Source organism: Mus pahari, chromosome 13 (genome assembly GCF_900095145.1).
Source record: "Mus pahari chromosome 13, PAHARI_EIJ_v1.1, whole genome shotgun sequence".
Classification (NCBI taxonomy): domain Eukaryota; kingdom Metazoa; phylum Chordata; class Mammalia; order Rodentia; family Muridae; genus Mus; species Mus pahari.
The window spans coordinates 2337864-2351945 of record NC_034602.1 but is presented as its reverse complement, the minus strand read 5'-3'; the positions used below and the strand labels follow the sequence as shown (position 1 = coordinate 2351945).

At 42.2% G+C, this 14082-nt stretch overlaps 1 protein-coding gene across 7 annotated transcripts in view; it reads right to left on the bottom strand.

Annotated features, from left to right (window-relative positions):
- Ccdc85a (coiled-coil domain containing 85A) overlaps positions 1-14044 on the bottom strand; it is a 194032-nt gene extending 179988 nt beyond the window's left edge. For all 7 annotated transcript variants that reach the window (XM_021210913.2, XM_021210914.2, XM_021210915.2 and 4 more), the window contains exons 1-2: positions 13395-14044; positions 6596-7550 (exon numbers count right to left, since the gene is read on the bottom strand). In XM_021210913.2, coding sequence (XP_021066572.1) covers positions 6596-7550; positions 13395-13655 — 1216 coding nt within the window. In that variant the 5' untranslated portion in view covers positions 13656-14044. The remainder of the gene's footprint in view (positions 1-6595; positions 7551-13394) is intronic.
- Positions 14045-14082: the final 38 nt, after the last annotated feature.

The window sequence follows — 14082 nt, the reverse complement described above, 5'->3', positions numbered from 1 at the left end:
GGGGGGGGTATAGGGAACTTTCGGGATAGCATTTGAAATGTAAATAAAGAAAATTAAAAAAAAATGAAGGAAAGATCTAAACAGAGGATTCTCAATAGAGCAACTTCATATAGCTGAGAAACAGTTTTTTTTTTTTCTTAAAAGTTCAACATCCTTAGCTATCAGAGAAATACAAATCTGAAACTACTCTGAGATTCCATCTTACACTTTTCTTAATGACTAATGTGAAGCAAATGGAACAATCTTCTATTACTGGTGAGAGTGCAAATTTCTACAGTCACCATAGAAATCAATATGGGTTTCCTCAGAAAATTGCAAATTGATCTATCTCAAGATTCAGTTACAGCACTCTTAGACATACACCTAAAAGATATTCTATCCTATCCCAAGGAGACATGCTCATCCTTGTCTAGAGCAGCTTTTTGCATAGTAGCCACAAGCTAGAAATAACCTAGATGTTCCTCAACCAAAGAATGAATAATGAAAACGTGGTACATAGACACAGTGGAGTATTTTTCAGTTGAAAACAATGACATTTGAAGTCAAATGAATGGAATAAGAAAAACAAATCATCCTGAGTGAGGTAGCCTAGACCCATAAAAACAACCATGGCATATGCTCCCTTATAACTGGATAGTAGCTATAAATTAAAGGATAACCATGCTACAGTCAACAGACCCAGAGATAGTTTAATAACAATGGAGACTCTACCATGGGCACATGGATCTCCCTGCAAAGAAGAAACAAATAGATTTTGTGGGTGAACTGGGGACAGATGAGTATGGGCATAGAAGGGATCGGGTTGAGGAGAAGGAATGGGAGGAGACTATATAGGGAGAGACAACTGGAGCTAGCGAATATCTTGGAGGTAATGGGGAAGCCTAGTGTAGTGAAAACTCCCAAGATTCTATGAGGGTGACCCAAGCAAGGATTCTTAGTAATGAAGGCTATAGAGCCCGATACAGTCATATTCTGTAACCAGGCAAGGTTTCTAGTGGTAGAACTGGATGAAACATCAACCCAGCCACAAAAACTTTGAACAACCTGCCATGCCTGCTATGGTGCTGAAGCAATGGTGGCACAGAACTTGTCAGAGTAGCCAACCAATGGCTGGACTAATTTGAGGCCTATGTCAGGAGAGAGATTCTATGATGAACACTGACCGGATAACCAGAAATTGGAGGCTGGATAGTTTAGAGACCTAGGATAAACACAACTGTCAAAGCAAAAACAAGAAAAATCAATAAATCATGAAGATGTTCTGCTATACATATAGATCAGTGCCTAGCCCAGTCATCATCAGAGAGGCTGCCTCCAGCAATTGATAGGAACAGATGCACAAACCCACAGCCAAACAGTAAGCAAAAAGAGAGCCTAGATTGGAGGTCTCCATTAGGTCCCTAGGCACCCCCACCTCAGAGCTCAGGAAACCTCACAAAAGAAAGAAGAAGAATTGTGGGAACCAGAGCAGTTGAGGATACTGAGAGAGAATGACAAACGGGATCAAGTAGGCAGGATAGGGTTCACAGAGACTGAAGAGGCAATTGTGGAACCTGTATGAGGCTGCAATAGGCCCTCTGTATATATATTATAGTTGTTGGTTTGGGGTCCTCCTGACAGTGGGAGAAGAGGTGTCTCTGGCTCTTTAGCCTGTTCTTGGGAATCCTTCCCTTCTAAAGAGTCACCTCACCCAGCCTTGATGTGAGGGTTTGTGCCTGGTCTCATTGTATCTTCTTGTGTGGTGTTCAGTTTATGTCCCTGGGGGTGTAACCTGTAAGACATGGGAGGTACAGGGAACTAAGAGGAGTAGAGGGAAGGGAAGCTGCAGTCAGGATGAGAGTAGAATAAATAAAAATCAACAAAAGAAAAAAGAAAAAAAAAAAAGAAATGTTCTCAAAGGACACAACGAGATCATTCTATGTTCCTCTTCCTTTCAAAAGAAAAAAGAATACCAAAAAGGCTAGTTTTCCCTCTGTGCTTTCCTTCTTGTTTTATGGTAACCAAATATTTGTGCCTCTGAAATTAAAAACTTTTAACTGTTTTCTAAAATTATTTGACTCACTGGGTACTTAACTCAGTGGGAAAACTGTCACTGTCTCAGATCAACAACAGAGAAAAGCTGTTGCTAAAAGAACCTGAGTCATAAAGCCCCTCCAGCTGGTATCTGCAAGCAAGATTTGAGAAGGGAGATACGTGCACCACCTAGGAAATGTAAACTCAATGTCTCATTTCCATAGAATCAGGCAAATAAAACCCATCTTTTCAATGTTTGAGGTTCTGTGTGTATATATGTACAGCTAGAAATAACTACTCATGATTTCTGTAATTACAAATCTGGAGTACAATAAGCAATTTTAATAAATAGGAATATTCCTTAATGTTGAAATGAATTGAATGTTGAATCTACTTCATTTCTTGAAAATAGAACTCTTGGCTGTCTATAAGCTAGAAAGAGGAAAAAACACAAGGAAGTATGTCCATGCATGAAGATTTCAGATAGTCTGGAAGATACGTGCCTATGTGTGCTGATTTTGTTGCTTTTCAAATAGCTATAAGGAATGATTATAAGAACTTAGAAGTTTAAAGAGGGGTAAGGTATCTAAAAATCTCCCTTTGCTTTCTAGATGAAGATGATTATATCAAGATTGACAACCAAAGGAAACTAATAGATAAAGTTCAAGGACTGAAAATATGAGAGGATTTAAAGATGCTGAGACACAGTCAGCTAAGATAGGCATGTTTGGGGAGAGATTTCATTAGTGTGCGTGGGTGTGGTTGTGGGGATACACATCCTCTGAGAAGACAACGCTCTGCCAGCACAGAATTGACCAGTTTTAGTCTGCCACAGTCCAAATCATCTTCCCACTTGCTTTCATGTGCTTTTTGTTCATGCAAAATTATGCAAGAGCTTAATCTACAGCACTCATATTTCATACCAGCCCCAAACAGAGTGGCTCTGGAAATGACTCAGCCAATCTGTAATTCAGGATTAACTTCCTGGCTGGTTCTTATCTGTTCATACACCAGTGATTACAACAAATTGTGTGTGGGTTTAAAAGTAGGGAAAAGTATGTCTCACCATCCATATAAAAAATTAATTTGTGATGGAGGAATAAGTACAAGTTACCAATGGCCAAGTTTACAGGTTGATGATCCGTAAATATCTCACTGAGCCACTTGAGTTTCCAATTAATTACAGAAATAAAAATGCAATGCACATGTACTAGAATTACACTCTGGTGAGACTATCAACTCTTAGCAGAAGAGCCATTACTTAGGAATAAAAACACTTGGTGACAAGAACTGAAGTAGCTATGAAATTTTTCAATCATATAACCCTTCTGCTAGATTTAATTATACTGCTAAATTTTAAAATTCATTTGTTTGGCCAACTAAGTTTACCTGCATCCAGGTAATGGTAAGTCATGTATAACATCATATTTATCTGAAGCTCTACCCTTGAAATCAACAGCTTTTCATAAAAAGAAAGTGAACAGGTTAGAGAAGAAATTAGCTTCAGTCTAGTAAAGACCAGCTTGATAAACCCATGGCTCACATTACCCTCAACCTCAGAAGGTAAGTTCTCCTCTAAGATGCCCATTCCCACCACTATATTTATGGCAGGACTGACAGCTCTTGCCAAGACAGAAACCAAACACATCCTTATAGGAAAGGAAGAAGTGAAACTGCCTATGTTTGCTAACAACATGATTTTTATAGAGAAATGTCTAAAGTATCTACAAAACAAAACAAAAACTTGTAATCAAATTAGGTAAAGTTAAAACATGTAAATGTAGAGTCTCCAAATAAGTAACAATTCCGTTAGATACTAGCTGCTATTCAACAAGAAAATAAGGGGGGGGGGGGGTGTCCCCATTTATACTAGGTAAAAAATAGCAAAAGGATCTATATAGCTTTAATGAAGGGTCTGGTGAGGTGACTTAGTGGATAAGACCACTAGCAATGCAGGCATAAGGACCGTAGTTATAATTCCCAGGAACCACATAAAAAGCCAGGCATAGCCCAGAATATGCCTGAAAGCTGGGCACTGAGGGCTCAGGGTGTGGGTTTAATAACAGAATCTGTCTCTGGGGAATAAGAGGAGTGATACCACATGACTCCTGATGTTCTTCCTCTAACCTTTATATATGAACACATATGTGCATGCACCACCAATATCACACACACACATATACTCACACACATACACACACACACAAAAAAAAAAAAATCAAGGAAGTAAAGGACCTGTATACTAAAAACTATAAAAAATGATGAAGTAAATATAAAAGAGATAAAGTAAAGAATATCCCATAACCATAGATTATAGAATCCATGTAATCTTTACCAGAATCCTAATATCATTTTTCAAATAAATGATTTTAAAAATTCTTAAATTAAAATGAATATATAAATGACCTTGAATATCCAAAACAATGATAAACAGAAGATCAAGTTAATCATAATGAAAACAACATAGTACAATATAAAAACTTTTTTTTTCCTCTGAGACAGAGTTTCTCTGTGTAACCCTGGCTGTCCTTGAACTCACTCAGTAGACCAGGCTGTCCTTGAACTCACTCAGTAGACCAGGCTGTCCTCGAACTCAGAAAGAATTCAGAAATTTGCCTGCCTCTGCCTCCCAAGTGCTGGGATTAAAGGCATGCACCACCACCGCCCGACAATACACAAAAATGTAAGAATAGAAAAGCATATTTGATCAACTGATTTATTTTCAGAGCCAAAGGCCAAACTCAGGACTTTACACTTGCTACACAAACATTCTACCACTGAGCAGACAGACAGAAGGACAGAGGGGGTAGTCATAGAAGGATGACTATAGGCATTAACAAGATACTATATATCTCAAAATAAAAAAAAAGCAAACTTCAGATACCTCTCCACAACATGACTTGTAAGCTCTATGATTGATATGCTAAATAGATTGATTTAACCATGCCACTATATATATCAAACCAATATACTCAGTTTACCTAATACATTTATGCAATAATAATTTGTAAATAAAAAATAGTAATGTTTTAAACACAATAAGATAAAATAATAAACTGTAGTTTAAAGAACCATTTTGTATCTCAGTCATTTTTGCTTAAGAAAAGTTTCCTTAAAATACTACAGTTACTTCTTAAGCTCATTAAAGATTAATCACAAATGGAAAAGGCATTAATTTTACCTTTCCATTAGCCCACTGTGGCCGTTGAAGACAAGCATCATAACCAATCACCCCTCCGCCCCTTGTGACAGCTGCAGCCAAACTGTCTTTCTAAATGACTTTGGGCTCTTGTGGGGAATGTGGGGCCAAAGCTGCACCACAACAGGAAACTGGTTTCTCCCAGCCACCTCCAGCCACCTCTCAATGTGCATAACAAAGAAAGCAACAGCCTGGTATTTCCCCTGCCTGCTTAATCTTTTTTTCCTTTTCACTCAGAGCAGGGAATACTGGACAGCAAACTTCCAGAGTCCATTTTAGAACTAGTGAGAAGGATTACAATGATCAATTCCCAGCTACAATATTGAAAACTCACCCTTTTGTGTCATCACTAAAAACTGGCAACCACCTCCATCCCTGCTTGAAGGTGACTGTCCACAGACTCTGGAGCAGATTTCAGATAGAATGATAAACCTCAGGTAAAAGTCAGTCATGATCACTCCAACCCAGCCGTACATAACGCAAAAGAACTAGATAGCAAGGGTGGGCGTGGCTGGTAGAGCTATTTTACTTTAAGATTTTTTTTTTTCAAGTTAAGTGACTTCAGAACCAGGATGCAGAAAATTAAGCCTCTTCCAAGTGGTTTAAGATCTCTAACATAATGTCACCTCAGCAATTACAGTGAATGTTCTACTTTCTAGACTCTAGACAGTGCACGTTTTAAGCAGGTAAATTTAAGCCAGAAAGATGTCTCCTGCCATGTAAGTACATCAGGTTCATAATATGGCTGAGACTTTGGTGAAAGGGTAATAGGATCTGAGTATGGAAGGAATCATTTGCTGCATTTTAATACAAATAAAAAAGGTCACAGTTAATGCTTTAATCCCAACCCAACAGAAAATTAAAAAAAAAAAAAAATGAAGATAAAAGCACATGTACGGCGGATACTTAAACAAACACTATGGAGTCTGTTCAGGAATTTCATTGTTGTATTAAAATATTCACTTCTTCCTGTACATAAACTATTCACTGGATTCATCTGAAAACCATACCACAAGCAATGTCTGGTAAGAAACAGCATGCAGCTAAGAGAATGTTCAAGGACAAGTTAAAGAATCTATTTTTATCCAATAAAGAATAGATTTTCCTCCTGGCAACTCAGCAGCACAAGATGAACAGTTCACATTTCCTCTGTAACCCCTCACACCCAAGCTCCATCTGGCTGATAATTGTATAAAATAAAATAAATAAGGGGAGAAGGGAGACGAAATATATGATCTTTATTCCTGGCAAATGTTAGGTCTGCTACCTACCCGCCCCTTAGCCAAACCTCCGTTTTCCTAATACTGCTGGAGATCCCCTCTGCATTCATAATGGTCTACTGAGTTGCCAAGCCAAAGCAGCTTCCAGCACATACTGACCCACCATTCATGCCGCTATAGACATTCCGGTGATGGGATGATGAATCCTCTTGAGCAGGCCGCCGGAGGGTACCCTCCCTGCTGCCCCCGCCGCTGCCTCCACTGCCACTTGCATGTTTGTGATCAGGGCTGGCCCCGTAATGTTGTTTGAGATGCTCTGGGCTTGTTCCCCTGGCTCTGGGGAGGTGCTCTAGGCTCCCACCAAGGGCATGTTTCTGAAGATGCTCAGGACTCCCTCCACTGTGCCTGGTGTGTTCTGGGCTGCCTCCTGGCCTATGCTTCTGGAAATGTTCAGGGCTCCCACTCAACACGTGCTTGGGCAGCACTTCTGGGCTGCTCCCTGGATGTGGGTGCCTCTGCTGCTCGGGGCTACCTTTGCACAAGGGCTTGTGGTGCTCAGGGCTGGGTCCTTTCAGTGATTTGGGGTGATCTGGGGTCCCAGAAGCCCTGGGTTTGTGTAGATGTTCAGGGCTAGTGCTCCTGTGTTTGGTGTGCTCTGGGCTGCCCTCGTTCCGGGACTTCTGTAAATGTTCAGGGCTGCCCCCACTGGCATGGTGTTTGTGATGGTCGGGACTGTCAGTACTGCCAGTACTGGAGGTGCTGCTGCCATCACCCACATCTCGCACATAGGGGGTAGCGGAGGCAACCAGCTGGCACAGGCTGGCCTGGCTATCGATGGAGCAGCGGCTGCCGGCACATCCTACGCCCTTCTCCTCGTCCAGCAGCATGCAGAGTTCCTTAAGTTCCATGTTCTCCTTCACTACCTCCTCCTGCTTCACCTCCAGCTCCTTCAGCTTCTGCAAGTATAAGGCCACTTCCTTGTGCATCACTCCAGCTGTGTAGCGACCCAATCTTTGCCACTCCCGGGACACCCTTTTGCCTTTCTGTCGGTCATCATCCAGGAAACAGCATAGGTCCCTCAGTTCCTGGTTGTCTTCCTGGAGTTTCTGGTTAATATCCTGAAAAGAGAGATGGAAGTTCAAGGCGGGCAGACAGAAGAGGTGGCATCTCGTCTAGACCTTCCATATGGAAAGTCCCAGTACTGAATAAGCCGTACAGTAGTTCTCACATATGGTTTATGAACCCTTTACCAAATCTTTCTCTCGAAAAATATTCACATTAGGATTTATAGTTATGAAAGCACAGAGAATGACTTTATGGCAGGGGAGGGGTCACCACAATATGAGGAATGGTATTAAAGAGTCGCAGCATTAGGAAGGTTGAGAGCTACTACATGCCAGGTAAGAGACCACAGAAAGATGAAAATTAAAGATAAACATAACATTAAACTATAGTACTGGTTATGTTCCATATGGGATACTCCACCAGTTATTTTATTCAGTTTTCCATCCCAATGCTTAGGAAATAGTATTTAAGAGTTTTTCACAGAAGAACCTGGGCTTCAAGGAGTTTCACTCAGCCAGCAATTAGGGAGCAGCCAGTTGACAAACAGGAACTGGACTGGAGACACAACAAAGCATGACCCACCCCATTTCCTCAACCCCTAGCAAAAAGCACAGATCCCCATTAGGGGCATCTTTTTCTACCCTCGCTGGCCATAGCCACTGGAAATTAACCCAGGCAAGTCACCTTTAACATAAGCCAAAGCTACGGCTATTCTAATACTGCTCTCCCAAAGTGTCACTCTTAGCAAATGTCACCTCCACCTATTGCTCTTTATAAGAATACAGGGTCATCCAGTATCTCCTCCCTCACCTTCCATTTCTGAGCCAAACAAATCTTCGGAACATGGCCTTCATGTGTTATGAACTTGGACCTTCATGTGTTATAAACTTGGGCCTTCATGTTCTATTTTTTCCTCCTGCCATGAAGCTTTAGTAACTTCCTGTTCCCCTTAGGATACAGTGAAAAAAATCTCTCAAGTGCCACCCAGATTCAAATATTCTGTCTCTGTCTTCTTCTGTAGCATAAATAGTGACTCGTTTGTTCAATCACAAAGAGCTAGTAACCATAGACTATGTGCTAGGCACTAGTGAAAATGTTAGGAATGTTCATGAACATTCACGAGACGCTAGAACCTAACATCCTACAACTTTCACTCTGGTAAAGGAGTATCGGACAGTAGTAACGTGTATAAAATGCTAGGGAAAACCTGATTCTTCCTCCTACCTTCAGCCACTGTCTTGTCTTCTGTCTTCTGTCTCCTTTCACTAACCTCAGTCAGCACTCCTTGACAGACTGGTCTTCAAAAACACTTTGTGCATCTTGAGCCTGTCCTGAAACACTTCAGGTACCTCCCATTGGCAGGGAAAATTAATAACTCCTTTTTTACCTGACTATGTATTCCAAGTAGAAAATATCCTACTGGTGTGAAGTTACACAATATGAGAGATTTCTCTGAGAAGTGTTACCCCAGAACCATAACTATCAGGATGAAATGACTCTCCTATCCAACACAAGCCTTTGGCATACTTGAGCATTCACTAGACATCACCTTCATCTCATTTCTCATATAGAGCCCTGACAATATAAGAAGCAGATGTCTCTGCATATGTAATACACTTATCATGCTATGATGCATACAGTGGACACCATATACATTTATGGTCATCTCAGTTCTTTAAAGCTCTAAGCCTATTGCCCAAATAAGCTATGGCTATAGCTGCTGAGAAAGAATCCCATGTTCTTTTTAGATAGTACTTTGTTATGCTGGAGTGGACAGTAGAAGGGGTAGCCCTTGGTATTGATACTTTAGAGGAAATTAGAAGTTTAGGATATTCAGAGAAAATTTTTCCAAACAAAATCTATCTTGATAAGATTCAAAAATTATTCAACACTTAGCTCTATCTAGGCATTTGAGATGAACTTCAAATTGTATTGTTCTTCACTTGAATTAATTTCCACCTGAAAACACTTGAATTCATCTATGCTATGACTGTTCATGGCTGATCTAGAACTGTAATGCACAGAAGTGTTATCATCAGTTTTCCTTAAGAAGTGAAATGAACAGTTTTCCAAGATCCCAAAGCAAATAGTCTAGCTAACATGGGCCCATTCACATCTCCCATCACTCCTTCTTCCTATTATTAATGTTTTGGGGAATGCTATTTGTCTTCAACGTTAGTCTAATTTTTCAACCTCTGATGGAGTAACCAGATTAAACTAGTAATCTTGTGAACTATCTTCTTTAAACCTGACACATCAAAATGTAGACTTTCTTTAAAAAAACAAAACAACAACAACAACAACAACAACAAAAAACAAAACAAAACAAAACAAAAAAAAAACCACTAGCTGTCCTTTTAACATCTCCGTAAGCCACAAGATATTACCCTAAGTGCCTAAAGTACATTTTAAACGTTAAGCTTACTCAAGATTTCAACCAAGAGCTGTATCTCCAGTACAGGAAGAATTGTTTTCATGTTATTCTTTTCTTTTCTGCATACATTGGGGGTTAAGGAATGCAGTGGTCCAAATGATTATGCCCCCACACATCACCACCCCTAACAGGCTCAGCTATCTGGACATGTCTCCAAAGTCTCCCGTTGCTGTTGCTATTCTATCTGGCAGACATTTAGGAGGTGTAGCCTTTCTGGAAGAAGTGTGTCACTGGAGATGGGCTCTAAGAGTCAAAAGACCTCTCTCACCACTTCCTGTTATCCCTATTTCCTGCTTTGTGCTTGCAGTTGGGGGTCTGAGCTCTCAGTGTCCTGCTTTGCCATGGTCATGGTGTTTTATCACAGCAATATCAAACTAACATATACAAAAAGAGTGTGGTGAAATTAGTATAATATGGGCAACAAATTTGTAGCTACTCAGTTCCTCCAAGCAATCCCCACCAGAATTCCAGGCTCAGCAGTACTCACAGATGGTTCTTAGATCCTTACAGCACTCTAACCAACACTCTAACCAGCATCTTCTCCCTCCATGGCTGTGTCCACACACAAGTCAAAGAGTATCTGATAAGCCGTTTCTGGACATTTCACATCTGTGTGGCCTTGAGAAAGCCTTCTTAACTCTTTGGCCTCACTGTGTCTGTGTACTATTTAGCCTTCAAAGAAACTTATGTAGTATTATAATATACCACGGGACAGATAAGAAGAGTGGGGGTGATGGGGCAACCATTTTCCTAAGCTGACCAAAGTGTACACTGGCACTGCGACCTTGTCACTTCAAAATATTTAGATATGATTTCAAAAATCAGGTCACAGAAAGGTGTTGTGGTTCCAATTACCCAACATTTACAGTCTTCAAGAGTGCTGGGCCCTTAGTGGCCCCCCAAATGGAATAACTTTTTTTCAGTTAAAATAAAAATTACAAAGTATTCCTATCACTCATTTTGTCAGGCACATTCATGGCTCACTATGGAAACCAGGAAGACTCCCATCTAAATTGATAAGTGGAAGGGAGAACACTGGCCTTGGAAGAAGATTCTTCAAACCACACTACACTTAGGATAGATAACAAGCCTGGACTCTACTATGTCTACAGCAAAAATGGGCAGAGTCTGCAACAGAAAAGGACCTGCAAGGAGTGAGTGATGTATGATGGTAACATATCAAGGATACTAATACCACAGTCCCACAGGAGTGACAAAGCCTTCCCCATGTGAAGTTCAGAAGGATGGCAAAATTGACAGTGTGTCACCACTTTCTCCCTTCAGCAGATGTTCACAGCCTATAGGAGATTAGCTAAACCTTCCTCCTTGTTCATATATATATATATATATATATATATATATATATATATATATATATAAAATCAACCTCACCTCCTTGTTCACATATATGCAATAGTCCTGCGTCCCTGTTGAGACACGTATAATAAGCACACTGAGCTTGCGGGTGCTGTGGCTCCACTCCTCCATCAGACTAAGCACATACCACCTGATCCCAACTTTTCTGTTTGTCTGTGTGCTGCCATTTCCTTATGTCCTTGCCTAGTCATGGAATCCAAGCCATGCATGAACATCATAGTGACTACTTCCATCAATTCTGAACTTGATAAAGAGTTAGCCCACTAAGGCCTGTAATATTGGCTCATGAATCCAGACCTCCAAGTTGTCTACTTGAAGAAAATTTGCTCTTAACTGTCTCGATAGTTATTTTTCCAAATGAGGCTACTGGAGAGATGACCAGATAATGTTCTATTTATGCTGTTCTTCCCTGCCCTGTCCTAGACTTGCATATATCATATACAGTCTAAAAGAACTTCCAAGGATTTCTTGAGTTATTAACATTAGTTTTTCATCTGAGTGAAATCTTTAGAAATTAATTAAAAACTCTGGCAAGCCACATTGTATTTCAAACTGTGGAAGAACACTAACCTGGAGCAACACAAGCAAGTCCTACTGCCCAGCCTTGCCAAGAAACCCAGCTCCTGGAGGCACATGGGTCGACTTCATGCTTTTTCCTGATGACAGCAACTACAAGTTGCCAGCAGCAAACCTCTCTACATTGTTGTAGCTTCTTACAGCACCTTAAGAAATAGACTTTACCTTTCACATTTTATTAATCAATAAAACAAGGCCACCTTAATAAATGAGAATTCTTCAAATTTACTTCCAAGACCATATTCCTTCTATTCTACCCTTCCTATCATTCCCCCAAGAAGTCTGCTACTTAATAAATACTCATTAGTAATAAATTAAAACGAGAAAGATTGTGACTGTGGGAATAGTCATTTCTACACCCACTCTAGGCAGTGTGTGACATCAAGTTTGAACCTGAGAGAGCCATCTCCGCTGGGGCTCACACATAGGCGAGTCTGGAGCATCTGTCCATCTGTCCGTTCACATTCCTCAGAATTCCAGAGCTGGAGCACTGGAGCAATTAAGGAATGGTGCCTATTCACTGAGAATCCAAGGGGAAAAAGAGAGACACTGGAACATTTTGTGCCTGGAGGGAATTTGGTCCCTGGGGTTCCCACTTTTATTTCATTTGTGTCTGCCTTCCTATAAACAAAAGCAGAACAATGAGAGGAAGGAATACCAGAAGGCTCCAGGCTAGCTGTGAGCAAAGGAAGTTTACAGTGCACAGCATCAGGTCAGGGCGTTCCCGATGGTCTGCTGCAGCCTGACTGGCACATTGGAGCTCTTCAAAGAAAAAAGAAAGTTCCTGGATTTGGGAGAAGACAAAGCATCACTAAGAACCTTCTACACTTGCCCCCACCCCATGCTTAATAAAATTAATGTGAAATTCAGAGTGAAGAAAGAGCAGGTAAGTAAGTAAAGCAGTTCTGGGTGACGACAACCCTAGTAAGGGAAGAAAATCACAAGAGCTAGTGTTAGACTTGAAGGCAGAAATCATGCTTACTGAGTCACACTCACACTGGCTCCTCGGGTAGTACCCGAGGCTTCTCTCCTGTTCTCAGCAGTGGTGTCCTTTCTTTGCCCTCTGCTCACCAGAAAGCTAGTGGTGGTGCACGAGCAGCTACACCCGACCCCTAAAGGTGAAGAAGCACTGGGCTGGCAACCTCTCTAGTCTTCTCCTGTCGTGTACTGTAACCTAATTCCTGAAGCGTCTTTGTTCCTTGGGACATTAAAGATCCCCTGTGCTCACCTTGCTCTTCTCTGACTTCTGGCATCCTTGGTTCCTAATCCCTTAGTCTCAGAAGCAACAGAGAAAGCCAGAAGTCAAGTCCCCATAAGAAGAAAAGAAAGGGCCTCCAAAGTTTGGAAAACTTTAAGGGCTGGAGATGGGAACAAGGGGTGCTCCTGGAAGAAGGGAGAAGCTCACCTGTTGATGGAGGGACGAAAGTTTGGTTCTCCCACCCTACTCCCACCGCTATTCCCAGATCCCTGCCACGCCCAGCCCAGCCTTCTTGCCAGGCCCAATACTCACCTTGAGCCCTCGGATCTCGCCTAGATGCAGCTGCAGGCGGCGGTTGACCTCGCGAATGAGGTTGCTGTGGTCCAGCATCGCGCTCACCTTCTCGGCTTCCGCTCGCCGCAGGCTGCGGATCAGCTCCTCCTTGGTCCACTGCAGCAGCTCTTCGTCCGTCACTTTAGATAGATCATCCACGCCCGTGGGTGTAGACACACTGGCCGGAGCCGAGGGACAACTTTCCGCCGCTGGCGCTGAGCCTCCAGCCGCCTTAGACATGGTATCCGCGCAGCGGCAGGTGCGAGTAGGTGGTAGAGGCGAAACGACTGGCGAAGGTGCAGGCGCGGCTGGGCGACCTCCGCCCACACCCCTGCACGCTTCCAGAGTCAGAGGCACCTCCGGGGGACCGCTGCGTGGGGACAGCAGGAATCGCGCTGTGTGGCCATCCTACCTCGCCATCCAAGCGCGAGTACCTGCCGAATCCCGGGGCCCGACAGCCAGTTCCTGGTGGCTGCATAGGTCCATCCCAACTCGGCGCAATTCCATGGTGAAGGGCGCCGGGGAGCAGGAGCGGGCGTGGACAACGAGAGAGCTCTGCCTCAATCCCCTGCCCTCTCCTTCGCTCAGATCCAGACAGCCATTCTCACCCCCCACGGTCTCTCTCTCTCTCTCTCTCTCTCTCTCTCTCTCTCTCTCTCTCTCTCTC